At 32.5% G+C, this 18,691-nt stretch overlaps 2 protein-coding genes across 2 annotated transcripts in view; one reads left to right on the top strand and one right to left on the bottom strand.

The window, feature by feature from the left end:
- The window catches only part of LOC138307311 (dynein light chain Tctex-type protein 2B-like), a 29,773-nt gene extending 29,077 nt beyond the window's left edge, over window positions 1-696 (bottom strand). The window contains exon 1 of the mRNA XM_069247982.1: window positions 535-696. Within this exon, the coding sequence (XP_069104083.1) occupies window positions 535-623 (89 nt within the window). The 5' untranslated portion in view covers window positions 624-696. The remainder of the gene's footprint in view (window positions 1-534) is intronic.
- Window positions 697-10,612: 9,916 nt separating this feature from the next.
- Window positions 10,613-18,691, top strand: part of LOC138307522 (dynein light chain Tctex-type protein 2B-like) — a 37,846-nt gene continuing 29,767 nt past the window's right edge. Inside the window, exon 1 of the mRNA XM_069248312.1 lies at window positions 10,613-10,776. Within this exon, the coding sequence (XP_069104413.1) occupies window positions 10,688-10,776 (89 nt within the window). The 5' untranslated portion in view covers window positions 10,613-10,687. The remainder of the gene's footprint in view (window positions 10,777-18,691) is intronic.

The following is an 18,691-nucleotide window of genomic DNA, read 5'->3' as shown; positions in this document are numbered from 1 at the left end:
ATCGAAAACAGTCCTGGCTATCAGATGCTAGAATAAGATTATCTCCCCCTATTTTGACAAATACTAGATTATCTTCCCTTGTTTATAATTTTCAGACATACACATATCTTTATTAGTGACCAAAAATATACATTTTTTTCAAGTTGATAATTGTAATTATCTACAGATTATTGGTCAGACTAACTTGGAGCATAAGCCGTCATTGATGCAAAATGTTCGTTTTTTTGTTTTGGAGTTGCCTCCCTTATACCCCATATCTTGTACTAAAATCATTTACACGATTGAAAAAAACAACAACAAAACTTTACAGATTAATCGAAGAACACATTTTCGTTAGTTCTTTTAAAGTTTTAGAACAGGTATTTTATCAGAAAAATAATAATAATGTTAACTTGCCTAGAAGTCTACCACACTAAAAAGTACCTGTTCATCCATGCTGCATGCATGTGGTCGGTTATTATGTTATGATATCAACTGGCTCCAATTTCATTTTGGACAAATGAACAATAATTTTGGGTTATCGTATAAACTTACTTATGTTGGAAATTTGGACGAATCACATAGGTATTCCCTGCCTGTGTTTGTGTTGTTGGAGGCGGCTGTTCAACAGCAACATCAGCCATTTTCGTACTTGACAAACTATCGATTCACCAACCAAAACATCCAATATGGCGCCTTGACAACAATGGATTGTGGGAAATAAACCTTATTGTGACCTCTCAACTTTCCACTTTGACACAGGGTTATTTTCTAATATTCGCGAAATTTAAAGGTGTGAACGGGTCGATATATGTAAAGCTTGTTGTAAACCGGATTATAATTAGTCTTTTTAAACGAACGGAGAAAAGATATTGTTTTAAACGCACAATTGAAGAAACTAATTAACTCGCTACCTGTACAGGTGTGCTTATCATCAAGCTAACGGAATATTATATCGTGACATCATCAAAGTATGGCGGAAGTCACAAATACCTACAACCTTCATCAGCTGTGATTCGGATTTTTACTTTTCATCGGTTACAAAGGTAAGTTCTGGTTTATTTTTAACTTATGAAGCGTCCTTTAGAAAAATTACCAGGTGGATGAGAACGTTTAAATGTTATATTTCCCAATGGCCACATGTAAGACACGTTGACATTTATTATGACATGTAGGATTCAGTCTTTGACAGTGTTTTTGAGGGAAAGAGTGTGTGCTATCAGATGTTTATTTAGCGATTAACCTATAACTATAATAGCATGCTCATGATAAACACGTGCTCCCATTGTAATGCCACTCTAATCTTATCTTGGCATCCTTATTAGTTAATTACAATTAGTAATTGATATTATGAAGTGTTGACTTTTATATAGATAAGATCTATGAGGGCTATGGGTTATCAGTGGGCGTTACCAACTTACATGTACATGTATACCACATAAATGTGTATTATAAACATGTATACATGTACAATGTAATATGTATGCAATAAAACGTATTTTTAACTTCAGGAAAATGTTATTCCTTTTCTTAAAACCTTTTTTTTATATATGCATTATGATATGTGTTTATAAAAAAAACCCACTGGAAATGAAATTATTTATATTGTATATTTATATTGTATACATTCATGTACATGTATATATATACATATACAATGTATATCTAAAAGAATTTTGGAAGAATGTTCATTATAAATCTATTAATCTGATTGTCATTTCGATTCATATATCCTAAAAAAACACCTGAGTTAAACCATGCCTTTTCAATGTACATGTAGAAATCAAATTAAAATTAAACCACCTCATCCGTATCGCAATCATAAGACTATTCTCTTTAATGGAGACACAAATGAAGGATAAAGTTTGATGATATTCCATTAGCCTGACCTGTGTATAAAGACCACCTGGTTATATAAAAGGCCAATCAGAAGTCTTTATTTCAATTTCAATCTACTAAAACAACTGATTGAATTAAACCGTGCTGTCTATATTATAATTATAATGGAACCTCCATTATCATCTTTTAGGACCACCTGCTTGATTGATTGTAGGCCATATTGTCTTTGGATCTCAAATGGGCAACCATTAATGTTTGGGTTTTTGTTAGTTTAATGTACGTCCTATTAACAGCCAGGGTCATTTAAGGACGTGCCAGGTTTGTTGGTAGTAGAAAGCAGGAGAACCTTGAGAAAAACCACAGACCAATGGTCAGTACCTGGCAACTGCCCCACTTGGGATTCAAATTCGTGACCCAGATGTGGAGGGCTTTGTACATGTGGTAATATATATGTTGAGACATCTTAACCAGCCGACCACTGCAGCCCTCACTCCATTTAACCTGTGTACAAAGACCACTTGGCTATATAAAGACCATTTTTTCTCGATTCCTTCGATGAACAAGTCATAACAATGAAGAGGCCATAACACAATGATGTATAATATATATATATATATATATGTACTCTTTTCTTTTATAATGATGTTAAGATCAGATCATCTTTTGTTGACATAAATAATGCTGTGGAGCGAGCCATATTCTCTATACTGATATTGTTTGTTGTATTGATCAATCAGTAGCATAGGAAAACATGAATTATGTATACATGTATACTTGAACAAAATGCAGGCTTTAAAACCTCCAAGCAACATATATATCAGGTCACCGTTTTTATACTTCTATTTTCTATATAGGACTAATTTACCTGTGCATCACACTAACAAATATGTAAAACCTTTTTCTTTACCTAATGCTCAGTAGCTATTAACTATATAAACTAGCTTTTAAATCAATAATATGTAACATTAATATTCTATTACTTAGTCTGTATAACTTGTTCTGTACCTGTCCTAGGACCATTGATTAAAACACCCACCGCTATGTAATTTACATGTCATTATTGATCCATAAATAGGATTGGCCAGATTTAGCTCAGATGGGAAAATGCTATATATCAATCTTTTATATTTTGTATTAAATGTAATTTGGGTGTGGCGACATAACTAATGGAATCAATATTTTAAAATCAAATGGTTGCAGGTCTTAAAAACAATTACCGTATTCGACCCTAAGAAATTGATAAAAATGAAAAGGTGCTAATAAGTCGAAATTATTGCAAATCGATACCGTTTTATGTAATTTTGGTCCTTATTTATACATGGGCAATTGAAATTGAGGCCTCAAAAAGGAGAAGGGGCGCTTATAGGGACATGGGCGCTTATTGGGTCGAATATGGTATACAGAAAGTTTGGAAAGGTTTAATTTTATTATTCAATTACAGCTGTAATAAATGTTATTTCGGTCATCTTATTAGCCTTCATCAAAGTATTTAATTAAATCATAATTATGTACTGTATTGTCTCATTGAAATTTTATAATTACTGAATATAAAAGTCTCGTTTGACATTCATCATTCCTTCCCTGCATTTACTGGAGATGTTGAATGCAGGGAAGGAAAAATGCTAACAACTTTATGTATGCAATGAAGTACATTATTGCATCTAAAATTAAGACTGACCACTATCAGGTTTTCATAGAGAATTCCTTGTAATTCCTAGATTATCTTGCCTTATAGTGTTTGAATTTAATGCTAAAAAATTAAAAAAAAACCATATGGTATAAAAGGGTTTATCTTAATAGAGAATTCCTTGTTAATCTGGATTGTGCATCTCCCCTGATTGCTGTTTAAATCTTACTAAATTGAAGAAAAAAAAAACAAATAATCATAATAATGTATATATATATTGATCTTATTGAGAATTCATTGTAAAACTAAATTATCTCCCCTTGTATAGTGCTTAAATTACTTTATTGCTAAAATGAAAAAAAGAAACCATCATAGAGGATTCCTTGTAAAACTAAATTATCTCCCCTTGTATAGTATAGTCCTTAAATTACTTTGTTTCTAAAATAAAAAGGAACCATCATAGAGAATTCCTTGTAAATCTTGATTATCTCCCTTTAGTGTTGAAAACTAGCTGACTGTAGGTTGTTGGATTTACTCTTGGAATTCTATATTATACCACAAAAGCCTATAGCTAGGCAATTATCCATTTTGTACATTAATTACCAACTATTTATATCTATGATTGTGTATTTTAAAAAATGCATACCATTGTTTTCCTCCTCTAATTAGGGCGCCCCCACGTTTTTTGCTGAAAAAAATCTACTAATTTCATACAATTTTTGTGCCAGATTGTGACGATTTGTCTTTGCAGATGCTAATAAAATACTTTTTCACATCAGTTTGATGCTTAACATATATCTGATCATTCTGTATAAGAACTAAATTTATTGTAGTGGACAACTTAGGACATCTTTGCCAAGTGTTGACAAACAGAAACAGTGAGAACGCCATGTTCAAAACAAAACGTGTCATTTGAATGTCCCACACACATGTGTGGATGAAGACTAACTGGCAACAACATTTTAGCGATGTCTATACAAGATTTATGAATACTTACTGTATATCTATGACAAAGGTTCCTAAATAACAGGAATGCTATCATTTCTAAGCGTTTTAATGTGTGCTTATATCTTGTCAGTATTTACGATCTGTCACAAAACGAAAGTAGTGATCAAAAACACCGTCCGCAATTTTTAGTACGCATGGTAAACAAACAGGCTAACATGAAATGCCAAAATTCCGTGAAATAGACACATTTAATCAATGTTAAATACTTCTGGTGCATACATTTCTTCATAATTATGTAATTTCAATACTTACTTGACTTCAAAACTGAAGTTGGTGATAGTAAGTTTCAGAAAAATACAAAACTAAAAGCAAGATGACTATAGTCCGTTTCAGAAAAAAACCCATCTAAAAATGGTCTCAAAGAACGACGCCCCCTCGGCCAATTACCTGCGCTCGGTGCCCTTATTAGGAAAAATATGGTACATAAAAATCATTCATACAATGTAATATTGAAGTTATCCATGCACAATTTTGATATGTGTTTGCTTCGTGATTATGAAGAAGTAATAAATCATTATACAAAAATAAATACCATCTATCATGGGATATTTATAAATGCAGGTACTAGTAGCTTTCACATTCATCATATGTCTACATGCACACCTGATGTGAACTCTAGATGACTGCGATAAAGTATGTCTTCTTACAAATTTTTAACCTTTTACATATAGCTATATATATATATATATATATAGTCTACTGATTGACCCACAGGTGTTCGTTTCTAATATAAGTATAAGTATAATACTGGGTCAAGGTCTATAACTCGGCCGGCCATATAACACTACCCAATTTCAGAAAAAGTATGATTATTATCCAACCGTATAGGATATAATAATAGAAATACTCTCAATCGACAGCCAGATAATTTATCTTTAATTTGGTATATGATACAATATATATCATGCCGTATAAATGTCACTAGGTATCCAGAAACATCGGAAAACAGCCAGATTTCAACTGGTCGGACACTGTGGTGTCCTCCGATAAACACGCCAGGGCTCTAATGGGTAGTTCAAAAACCACTGCATGTCAACACTTCAGCTTCATAGGAATTAAAGTTTGGTAAAAAAAAAAAAACCGATATGTTAAAAAATTTGCGCAAATACAGCAAATATTTCAAAAGGGCAGTATTGCGCGTAGTTCTACTAGATAGACCACTGGACCATATCTAAAGTTAGTTTTTTATTTTACCACTTATTTTATTTATTCCTGAATACGGACTATAGTGGTTTTTTTTGAACTACCCCATTAGAGCCCTAGCGTGTTATATTCTGAAGGACAGTACTATCGACCAGTTGAAATCTGGCTAGTTTTCCCCTAGTGACATTTATACAGCGGCATGATATATAATTGAAAATCATATACCAAATTAATTAGAGATAAATTATCTGGCTGTCGATTGAGAGTTTCTATTATTATTAGAATACGGTTGGATAATAATGTCTAATTACTTTTTCTCTGAAATTTACCAGACGTTATGGTAAGGTGTTATATGGCCGGCCGAGTTATAGACCTTGACCCAGTATTATACCTTATACTTTATTAGAAACGAACACCTGTAGGGTCAATCAGTAGACTAATATATGTATATATATAAATTAGCTACAATATGTAAAAGGTTGCCAAAAATTTGTAAGAACCGAAGACATACTTTATCGCATGTCATTCTAGAGTTCACATCAGGTGTGCATAGGTAGACATTTGATGACATGTGAAAGATAAAGAATACTAGTACCTGCATTTTATAAATATCCCATGATAGATGAATACATTTTATTTATTTATGTTGTTAATGATTTATTATCCTTCATAAATCATAAAGTGGGGGAAGCAAACAACATAAACACATATCAAAATTGTGCATGGGATAACTTCAATATTACATTGTATGAAATGATTTTTATGTACCATATTTTTCACTAATAAGGGCACCGAGCGCAGGTAAATTGGCCGAGGGGGGGCGTCGTTACTTTGAGACCATTTTTAGATGGGTTTTTTTTTCTGAAACGGACTATAGTCATCTTGCTTTTAGTTTTGTATTTTTCTGAAACTTACTATCACCAACTTCAGTTTTGAAGTCAAGTAAGTATTGAAATTACATAATTATGAAGAAAAATGCACCAGAAGTATTTAACATTGATTACAAATGTGATTGTATATTTCACAGAATTTTGGCATTTCATTGTTAGCCTGTTTGTTTACCATGCGTACTAAAAAATTTGCGGACGGTGTTTTTGATCACTACTTTCGTTTTGTGACAGATCGTAAATACTGACAAGATATAAGCACACATTTAAATGATAGCATTCCTGTTATTTAGGAACCTTTGTCATAGATATACAGTAAGTATATTCAAAATCTTTGTATAGACATCGCTAAAAATGTCTGTTGCCAGTTAGTCTTCATCCACACATGTGTGTGGGACATTCAAATGACACGTTTTGATTTTTGAACATGGCGTTCTCACTGTTTCTGTTTGTCAACACTTGGCAAAGATGTCCTAAGTTGTCCACTACAATAAATTTAGTTCATCTTATACAGAATGATCAGATATATGTTAAGCATCAAACTGATGTGAAAAGTATTTTAATTAGCATCTGCAAAGACAAATCGTCACATCTGGCACAAAAATTGTATGAAATTAGTAGATTTTTTTCAGCAAAAAACGTATGGGGGCCCCCTAATTAGAGGAGGAAAACAATGGTAGGCATTTTTTAAAATACAATCATAGATATAAATAGTTGGTAATTAATGTAGACAAAATGGATAATTGCCTAGCTAAAGAAGGCTTTTAATGTGGTATCAATATAGAATTACCAAGGAGTAATCCAACAACCTACAGTCAGCTAGTTTTCAACACCAACTTAGGGAGATAACTCAAGATTTTACAAGGAATTCTTTTTGGTTCCTTTTTATTTTAGAATTTAAAGAGTAATTTAACCCCTATACTACAAGGGGGACAATAAATTTAGTTTTACAAGGAATCCTCTATTATGGTAGTTTCTTTTTTTCATTTAGCTAAATAAAGTAATTTAAGCACTATACAAGGGGATTAATTTAGTTATTACAATGAATTCTCAATTTTCAATATATATATACATTTATTAAGTAAGTTTTTTTTTTCTCAATTTACAAGGGTGAGATTTAAACAGCAATCAGGGGAGATGCACAATCCAGATTAACAAGGGAATTCTTCTATTAAGATAAACCCTTTTATGACCATATGGTTTTTTTTTTTTAATTTTTTAGCATTAAATTCAAACACTATAAGGCAAGATAATCTAGGAATTACAAGGAATTCTCTATTGAAAAACCTACATATGTCAGTCTTAATTTTAGATGCAAATAATGTACTTCATTGCATACATAAAGTTGTTAGCATTTTTCCTTCCCTGCATTCAACATCTCCAGTAAATGCAGGGAAGGAATGATGAATGTCAAACGAGACTTTTTTTTTTTTTATATTCAGTAATTATAAAATTTCAATGAGACAATACAGTACATAATTATGATTTAATTAAATACTTTGATGAAGGCTAATAAGATGACCGAATATAACATTTATTACAGCTGTAATTGAATAATAAAATTAAACCTTTCCAAACTTTCTGTATACCATATTCGACCCAATAAGCGCCCATGTCCCTATAAGCGCCCCTTCTCCTTTTTGAGGCCTCAATTTCAATTGCCCATGTATAAATAAGGACCAAAATTTACATAAAACGGTATCGATTTGCAATAATTTCGACTTATTAGCACCTTTTTTCATTTTTATCAATTTCTTAAGGGTCGAATACGGTAATTGTTTTTAAGACCTGCAACCATTTGATTTTAAAATATTGATTCCATTAGTTATGTCGCCACACCCAAATTACATTTAATACAAAATATAAAAAAAAAGATTGATATATAGCATTTTTCCCATCTGAGCTAAATCTGGCCAATCCTATTTATGGATCAATAATGACATGTAAATTACATAGCGGTGGGTGTTTTAATCAATGGTCCTAGGACAGGTACAGAACAAGTTATACAGACTAAGTAATAGAATATTAATGTTACATATTATTGATTTAAAAGCTAGTTTATTATAGTTAATAGCTACTGAGCATTAGGTAAAGAAAAAGGTTTTTACATATTTGTTAGTGTGATGCACAGGTAAATTAGTCCATATATAGAAAATAGAAGTATAAAAACGGTGACCTGATATATATGTTGCTTGGAGGTTTTAAAGCCTGCATTTTGTTCAAGTATACATGTATACATAATTCATGTTTTCCTATGCTACTGATTGATCAATACAACAAACAATATCAGTATAGAGAATATGGCTCGCTCCACAGCATTATTTATGTCAACAAAAGATGATCTGATCTTAACATCATTATAAAAGAAAAGAGTACATATATATATATATATATGTTATACATCATTGTGTTATGGCCTCTTCATTGTTATGACTTGTTCATCGAAGGAATCGAGAAAAAATGGTCTTTATATAGCCAAGTGGTCTTTGTACACAGGTTAAATGGAGTGAGGGCTGCAGTGGTCGGCTGGTTAAGATGTCTCAACATATATATTACCACATGTACAAAGCCCTCCACATCTGGGTCACGAATTTGAATCCCAAGTGGGGCAGTTGCCAGGTACTGACCATTGGTCTGTGGTTTTTCTCAAGGTTCTCCTGCTTTCTACTACCAACAAACCTGGCACGTCCTTAAATGACCCTGGCTGTTAATAGGACGTACATTAAACTAACAAAAACCCAAACATTAATGGTTGCCCATTTGAGATCCAAAGACAATATGGCATACAATCAATCAAGCAGGTGGTCCTAAAAGATGATAATGGAGGTTCCATTATAATTATAATATAGACAGCACGGTTTAATTCAATCAGTTGTTTTAGTAGATTGAAATTGAAATAAAGACTTCTGATTGGCCTTTTATATAACCAGGTGGTCTTTATACACAGGTCAGGCTAATGGAATATCATCAAACTTTATCCTTCATTTGTGTCTCCATTAAAGAGAATAGTCTTATGATTGCGATACGGATGAGGTGGTTTAATTTTAATTTGATTTCTACATGTACATTGAAAAGGCATGGTTTAACTCAGGTGTTTTTTTTAGGATTATATGAATCGAAATGACAATCAGATTAATAGATTTATAATGAACAACATTCTTCCAAAATTCTTTTAGGATATACATTGTATTATGTATATATATACATGTACAATGAATGTATACAATATAAATATACAATATAAATAATTTCATTTCCAGTGGGTTTTTTTCTATTATAAACACATATCATAATGCATATATAAAAAAACAGGTTTTAAGAAAAGGAATAACATTTTCCTGAAGTTAAAAATACGTTTTATTGCATACATATTACATTTTACATGTTACATGTTTATAATACACATTTATGTGGTATACATGTACATGTAAGTTGGTAACGCCCACTGATAACCCATAGCCCTCATAGATCTTATCTATATAAAAGTCAACACTTCATAATATCAATTACTAATTGTAATTAACTAATAAGGATGCCAAGATAAGATTAGAGTGGCATTACAATGGGAGCACGTGTTTATCATGAGCATGCTATTATAGTTATAGGTTAATCGCTAAATAAACATCTGATAGCACACACTCTTTCCCTCAAAAACACTGTCAAAGACTGAATCCTACATGTCATAATAAATGTCAACGTGTCTTACATGTGGCCATTGGGAAATATAACATTTAAACGTTCTCATCCACCTGGTAATTTTTCTAAAGGACGCTTCATAAGTTAAAAATAAACCAGAACTTACCTTTGTAACCGATGAAAAGTAAAAATCCGAATCACAGCTGATGAAGGTTGTAGGTATTTGTGACTTCCGCCATACTTTGATGATGTCACGATATAATATTCCGTTAGCTTGATGATAAGCACACCTGTACAGGTAGCGAGTTAATTAGTTTCTTCAATTGTGCGTTTAAAACAATATCTTTTCTCCGTTCGTTTAAAAAGACTAATTATAATCCGGTTTACAACAAGCTTTACATATATCGACCCGTTCACACCTTTAAATTTCGCGAATATTAGAAAATAACCCTGTGTCAAAGTGGAAAGTTGAGAGGTCACAATAAGGTTTATTTCCCACAATCCATTGTTGTCAAGGCGCCATATTGGATGTTTTGGTTGGTGAATCGATAGTTTGTCAAGTACGAAAATGGCTGATGTTGCTGTTGAACAGCCGCCTCCAACAACACAAACACAGGCAGGGAATACCTATGTGATTCGTCCAAATTTCCAACATAAGTAAGTTTATACGATAACCCAAAATTATTGTTCATTTGTCCAAAATGAAATTGGAGCCAGTTGATATCATAACATAATAACCGACCACATGCATGCAGCATGGATGAACAGGTACTTTTTAGTGTGGTAGACTTCTAGGCAAGTTAACATTATTATTATTTTTCTGATAAAATACCTGTTCTAAAACTTTAAAAGAACTAACGAAAATGTGTTCTTCGATTAATCTGTAAAGTTTTGTTGTTGTTTTTTTCAATCGTGTAAATGATTTTAGTACAAGATATGGGGTATAAGGGAGGCAACTCCAAAACAAAAAAACGAACATTTTGCATCAATGACGGCTTATGCTCCAAGTTAGTCTGACCAATAATCTGTAGATAATTACAATTATCAACTTGAAAAAAATGTATATTTTTGGTCACTAATAAAGATATGTGTATGTCTGAAAATTATAAACAAGGGAAGATAATCTAGTATTTGTCAAAATAGGGGGAGATAATCTTATTCTAGCATCTGATAGCCAGGACTGTTTTCGATTATGGGGTTTGACTGGTTGGACCTAGTTGTTCGTTTATGAATTAAGGATGGACCTACTGATTTTATATTGTTTTCAGACGAGCCTTGACAAAGCCCTCACAGGCCTGTATCATAAACTGCAGGTCCATCAGGATTTATACTTAAAATAAAGACTTTTACAAACAGTCGAACCGGTTGTTCCAAATAATCGAAAACGGCCCAGTTTAACACTCTGTGTAGCTATCTTGGTGGTGGACATCAGTTTTTCGTTATTATTTAGGATTGGTCATCACTTGACAGTGATTTTGTTAGATACATTTGGGTCCAAATAAAGGCCTCTCCCCATAGAGAAATTTTGCTGTAATTTTCAATTAATCCCAATTTCAAATAAAGAAAGACTCTCTAAAAATATATACATGTTTAAAGAAAGATGCAATGTATTGTTTTACAGTTTTAAAATGTACAGGACCATGGAATTATTGAGTAAGAAAATAACTGCTTAATAGTTTATAATATCAATGATAATTATTAGATAACATGAAGTTCTAATAAAAGAATTAAGTTGATATGTTTTAAAAACGATGCAAAATGAAAATATTGCTAGAATGAAAAATAGGAATTTTGTTATATTGTTGTTATAAATCTCTGTGTACCAGTGACTTCACAGTCTGTAAGTACTGGTACAATCATTGACACTGGACCAATTAAAAGCTTATTTTACAGGCAGTTAGCAACTTAGCAGGATGAACATTGTAAACTAACACTTATTGATAAACACAAAACAGGTGAAGCTCTTTTAATTCAGATAATTTAAAGCTAAAAGCTAAGAGATATGTTCCATATGTTCAATTCACCTACAATTTACAGTATGCAAGTGATGTGACCCAGCCCTTGATCAGTTTTTTTGTTCATTAAAATTAATCTTTTTACATACATATAAATTTAGTTTTTTCTAGTTCTAAAAAAAAAGGGGGGGGGGGGTGGTTGTGTAGTGGCCGTGTGGTTAAGATGTCTCGACATATTACCACAAGCCCTCCACTTCTGATGAATCCTATGTGAGGCAGTTGCCAAGTACTGACCGCTGGTCAGTGGTTTTTCTCCAGATACTTTGGCTTTCCTCCACCAACAAACCTGGCACGTCCTTAATTACATGACCCTGGCTTTTAAAAGGATCGACGTTAAACTAAAAAGCCCAAAATGCTGTTCTAAAAAAAGTTAAACTATCCATAATCCATACATATTTGCTCTTCTGATTAGATTATTGCCTGACCAAATATAAAAAGTATTATGATAAAATTGCATCACTAGCTATACCGTAAACACTTTTATTATTATAATATATTAATACAATTAATTTTTTTTCTTTGTTTTCTGGCTTTCTGATTCGGTCTATTCATTTAACGCGAATTCACACAAGTTTGCAAACAAAAATTTCGACCCCGTTGAAATTAAACAAAAAATAGCAGACACTTCAAAATGTATTGCTGAATGTGTAATTCACCTCAATATTGAAAATCTCTGTTAATGGCTGATGATGTTGAAGTATATAATGGTCTACCCAGGTGTTTGTTATTTAACTTTCAAAAAAATCAACCTTTTTTGTTTATAAACAACTTAACTGAAACTGCATGTGCATGCTATCTTGATAGAAAGTCAAAGTTTTGTGGTCATGGATCACCAGTTATCTCCTTACCATATATGTTTTCTGGTAAAGCAGATCCAACACAAAGACCATTTGCCTCTGAAAAAATGCATGAATTTGCTCTAATAAAAGGACCTGATTGATGAGCCCTTAGGACCTTTCAAGTTCCAAGAGGGAGATAGCTACTACAATTTTATATCATATATATCGAGGAAATCTTTTACAAATATATCATTGTCTATCCCCCATCTCAATCAATCCTCCAACATTAAACTGTGTAAATGGAAATTTGTCTTATGTTTGAGTCAATATGATGGCATCGAGGATAGTTATGAAAACAAGTCCAAAAGTTTATTATTCATTCTGAGATAGTGTATATTATATCTATAAGTTACTTTCTTACAAAGATACCAAATAATAAAAATAGTGGTTCACCCAATTACTCAATATAGATACGATATGTTTATGGTTAGGTCAAAATCATATGCTTATGCTTTAATAGAAAACTATTATCTGAACATGAAGAGTTATTTTTACTTGTTGAGAGAATACCTCTCTATGAGAACAATAGAAGTAGCAGCCAATTTTTAATTAGAAAAAATATTAGTGAATTCCTAATGATTAATTTGACTATCCATATCAGATTCTAAAAATGTATTTATCATTAAGTTAATTGATGTTAATCTGACCCCATATTCTTAGTTTTGGGTTACAAGAGGATTGTACAAAGTACATTTGCCGCCAAAAGGGAAGCTTACTTGTGTTGATGGAAAGTGATTCAACCGCACGCGTGGAGAGTCACACCAGCTGTGCTATACTTATTGGGTGCCTAAGATGAGCGAGGCACCTGTCTCTTGAAAAGGGGAATGTACAAGGGTTATAATGGAAGCAAGAAGTTATGGAGAAGGTTATTGGCGCACCAACTTAGATGGAACAAACTACAGCTTTTATATAAATTAGAGTTGCGTTTGAAAGAATTTAGTTCTCGTTAACATTGAGTTTCAGCGAGCTAGAATTAAGGGGAGGCGTGTGTATGAATCGCTGTTGTTACTTTTTATCATTTGAATTTATAGTAAAGTTGCCTTGTGTTGAGTTAACCTGTAAGGAATGCATTATTGTTAATGAATTACTCAGCAGTTGTAATTTAAATTGAATTAACTCCAGCATCTCCTTTCTAATCTTCGGTTTTGGGGGTGTAGAATGCAGCTGATATATATGGAGCCCTGGTTGATCCTTTCAAATTCCAGATTTTTTTAAAAAACTATTAAAACCTTTCCTACAGTACAAGTCTTCCTGTCCTCAATACTTACAAAAGTATTGATCAAAATAATATCATATCTTACATCAACTATTAATAAATTGGTACATGTATTAGGAATTGAATAGATAAAATGACTGGGAATCCCAGTTTTATCCGAATTAAGGCATTGATCCCGACACAATCTGATGTATGCAACCAGTGTATCCAGTTGTGTTCCCTACCTCTTATGTTATACATGTTGAGGAGGAAGGGTCAGGATCAAATTGAATACTGAATAGTATTGGTGACCTGACTATGAAGGCATACATTATGAAAATGCCTTCATTTAAGTTTCACATTATACTAACTTGATGATTATAATGGCCGTTTTCAATAACTTCAGTGTGGAAAGTAAGCAAGTCAATTTTTAGCTCGCCTATTTGAAGAATAGGGGAGCTAATGTTGTCACCCCAGCGTCGGCGTCAGCGTTGGCGTCCCATTTCATGTTAAAGTTTTTGAGCAAGTTTCTGTTTCGTCAATTGTTTTAAGCTTAAGTCATCATAAATGTTTATGATTTTATTTTCCTAATGTGTATGTATGCTGAACGTGATAATACAACCAATTTGAGGCCCTTTAGGGGTTTTTTGAGTCTGTTAATTTGTCATATTTGCATGTTAAAGTTTTTGAGTAAAGTTTCTATTTTGTCTATTGTTTAAGCTTAAGTCATCATAAATGTTTATGATTTTATTTTCCTAATGTGTATGGATGCTGTACAATCCTAACAAACTTCTGTTGGAGGCAAAATAATATAGACTGAGGGCACTGCTTGATATTTTCAAATAGTAAATACTTGAACATCAACTTCTTCTGAATAGGCGAGCTTTGCTGTTCTCCAACAGCTCTTGTTTAATAATAAACTTCATCAAACACTGATAAACTAATTGTTAGAATGATGTCAGAACTGTGTAGTGTATATATGACCAATTTAAAAAAAATTCTAAATATTTAATTTCTATTTCAAAAATAAAAACAAATATAACTAGTGTAATGCTTCTCACTTCTGATCTAGAAATTTATTATGAAATTCACAAATTGTAAAATTGTGTGTAAATTTCGGCACCTGATGTTAAACTACGTACACAGCTATGTCAGATGTATGTAATACAGACTAAACTTGTGTCTGTCTGTGCGATAAACTTTTATATATCTATGGCCACCGTAACACCTCACAAAATATACAGACATTCCTATCACACACCTTTATCAAGTCTCCCTTGGAAGTCGAGAAATTCATCTGTTCTTACAATTTTCAGGAAAACCACCAAATTTTTAATATGATGATAGATATAATAGAAAGACTAGATGTACCATGTCTTATCTGCCCTTACAGGAGCTGTATTTTACTGATTATGTTTATTTTAGTTTGTAAAGGGCAAGAGAAATTCCAAGGCTTTTTGCCATTCTTAGATTATTGTGTTTACTCGAATGGCCAGAAAAAAAATTCAGATGCATTTAAAGACCTTATGTCAGAGTGTCTCCACACTGTAGACTTACATAAAATGTCTTATTCTACTATAGACTTAATGGTGATTAGGTGGTGTAGTGGCTCAGCCAGTTGCCTTTCGTCTAGTCGACTTGGGTTCGATATCCAGCACAGATTTAAAAAGTCAGGGGTCATCTGCCCGATCACAGGAAATCTCTCTTTTGGTACTCTGGTTTTCTCCAATTCTAAGACCCCTCGCTCACTTGTAAACATTGAGGCCATCAAAAGTGATTTGTATAAGTAATATAACTCACAATCAAATAACTTAATGAGTTTATAATGTCAGTGGCAATGAGGCTGTTTCATACACGATCAATCATATACATGTATGCTATAAAGTACTGAATGGTATTAGCCAAGTTTGGTCTTAAAACATCCGAAGGGAAATTGTAATTTGGAATAGATTTTCAAGGATAGCCAGAGTAACCAAGGAAAAAACCACCAACCTACAGTCAACACATGACCATGCATAGTCCCAACCTTAAAAGAGACCTTGATGATTGATTAATGGAGCTTTAGTATCCTTGTTCAGTTATACCTCAGAGCCTTAGGGACACAACTAGAATGGCCACGAGTCTCTATAATATTTAAAATACTTGTAATCTTTAAAATTTGGCTTGATTATTTTTGTCTCTACTACATGTCTGATTCTAGTTTCAAACTAAGGGGAGATAATCTACTAAAGAACTCTACTGAGAAAATCTTATCAACAACTTAGTGTCTGGTGGCCAGTCTAGAGAGACAACCTATCGCTATATAAACACTGGACTATACTGGACAATATTGTCAGGACACTTATATAAATTGACCATCAATCAGCCTTCATTTCAGATTAATTGGTTATACATAATTCTTACAATGTATCATCGTTTACATCTGTATAAAAAACATTATAAATCCCACCGACATTATGATAATGATGAAATTTTTCCTGATTTATATGTACAACAGGAGGCGAGAGTCTGGCTGATGAAGTTGTAATGTAAAGTATTATGATGCCAGTAGTGTACCGATGGGAAATATAACAAGATCCAGACAAAATGTACTTTACTATACAGTTAGGCCAAGGTTAAATTGTCTTGTTACAGAAATTAGGTCATAATTTAAGTGTGTATTCTTCTAACAGTGTCATCAGTTCTAAAAACTGATAACCTTAATCAGAGGAATGTTATAATTTACCAACAAAAATTATACTGGTCAATAAAATTTCAATTATTGATCATTCTAAATTACTTGTAATATAACTATATGATTAATCTAAATCCTTTGTTTACTCATTCAGGCTTAATGGATTCAGCAACCTGATAGTAATGATGTTCAATTAATGGGTGTCTGTCTAAAATGTTTTGATAAAATGTAGATATAGTGATTCTTTTACCATTATGGTCATTTTTGAAAATTGGGGAATTGTGAAATATAAAGGAAGTATGTATTTCTGCAAATCAATATAACAATTTAGATATATCCTCTTGTTGGATGGTGTACCTATATAGCTACACACCTAGCTAGCCAGCACAGACATGAAAAGGTCAGGGGTCACTTGCCCGATCACATGGGTTTTATCTGGGCACTCCGGTTTCTAGTCCAGTAAAAATACAAAAAATAGGGACCTAACCTCCAAATAATTGCAACAGAATTTGTTTTCTGCTTTTTGGGTTGGCAAATAATGCAAATATCCCTATTTTTCTGATTTTTTTGGGGGTCAAGAAAAACACTTTCCTAAATTTTTATTTGTGGCAACTTTTTTACCTGTATAAAACAAAGTCAGATCTGTATGATTCTGTTGCAATTATTTTGGGGGTAACATCTATCTTTACTGGACTATTCCTCCTATTGTACTTTTAAGACTCACCTGGGCCACCGAAAGTGATTTGTAATTATAAAGTTGTATAACTTGTTTTGCAATTTACAAAAAAATAAATGAAGTTTATTTAACATACTACTCTGCCTACACGGTGTAAAATTTTCTAAAAGAAATATATATATACAAACACCATAAAACTTCGATTTATAAAAGGCCTTACAGAACATGTAACATTGTGAAAAATTTGGCTCAGTCTTTCAACTTCTTCAAAAATTCATGATAACATGTCAGGTACATGGCACATGCATGCATGAAAGGAAAATGTTTGGTGTTGTGTTCCTGAAGTCGCTTCCTTTACAAGCTTTATAATGAAGCGGATGGCATGTACGATGCCAAATTCCAAGGGAAACATGCTTATAATGAGATATTAATGAAAAGATTTATTGATGAAGGGGACTGCCATCTTGTTCCGATCAGAAAAGGATAATTTGTCCTTTGATTTCTCTGACTATACTGTGTATAAATATACATTAGATGCTTTTTCGCTCTTGTTTCACTACCAGTATAGATACATTCAAGAGGATATTTAGCCCTGATCTTAAATATATTTTTTTGTTTATGTGGTCACGTTTGGCTTGCATGGAAGAAACTGTTGTAGCCATGAAACACACAGGCACCTGATCATGAAGTTTTCAGAGTGAAGGTATTACTATAAACTATGTTTTTTTTTTGAGTAAGAACTTTGGTGCAAGGAGAGGATGAATAGGTTTATAATTAGAAAGGTACACAGGTGTATACATTATAATACAATATATAGTGTACTGAACATCCCGATAGTGTTACTATATATTGTCAAATTAATATTCTTTTTTAACGATTAGTCTTTTTATATGGTAATTAATTTGGGATTATTTGATGAGTCGTGGACTTCTGATTTTCCTGTGGGACTCACCAAAACTTTGAGAACCCTCAAGATCTGTATATATATTTGTATTGGAATCATGATAATCTAACTTTGAAAGTTTTTATCAAATAGTGTTCTGGACTCACTACATAAATTGTTGTTTCTATATATAATAAAGATATCAAAACACTTTAATGGATAATAAATGTAATAAATCTGCTGTTGTTGTTGTCTTTGAAAAAAATAATAATGTTCAGTTTTATAGTGAA

The sequence above is a fragment of the Argopecten irradians genome, chromosome 14 (assembly GCF_041381155.1).
Source record: "Argopecten irradians isolate NY chromosome 14, Ai_NY, whole genome shotgun sequence".
Lineage (NCBI taxonomy): Eukaryota > Metazoa > Mollusca > Bivalvia > Pectinida > Pectinidae > Argopecten > Argopecten irradians.
Note: the sequence above shows the minus strand (reverse complement) of the source record. Positions and strands in the feature narration are given on the sequence as shown.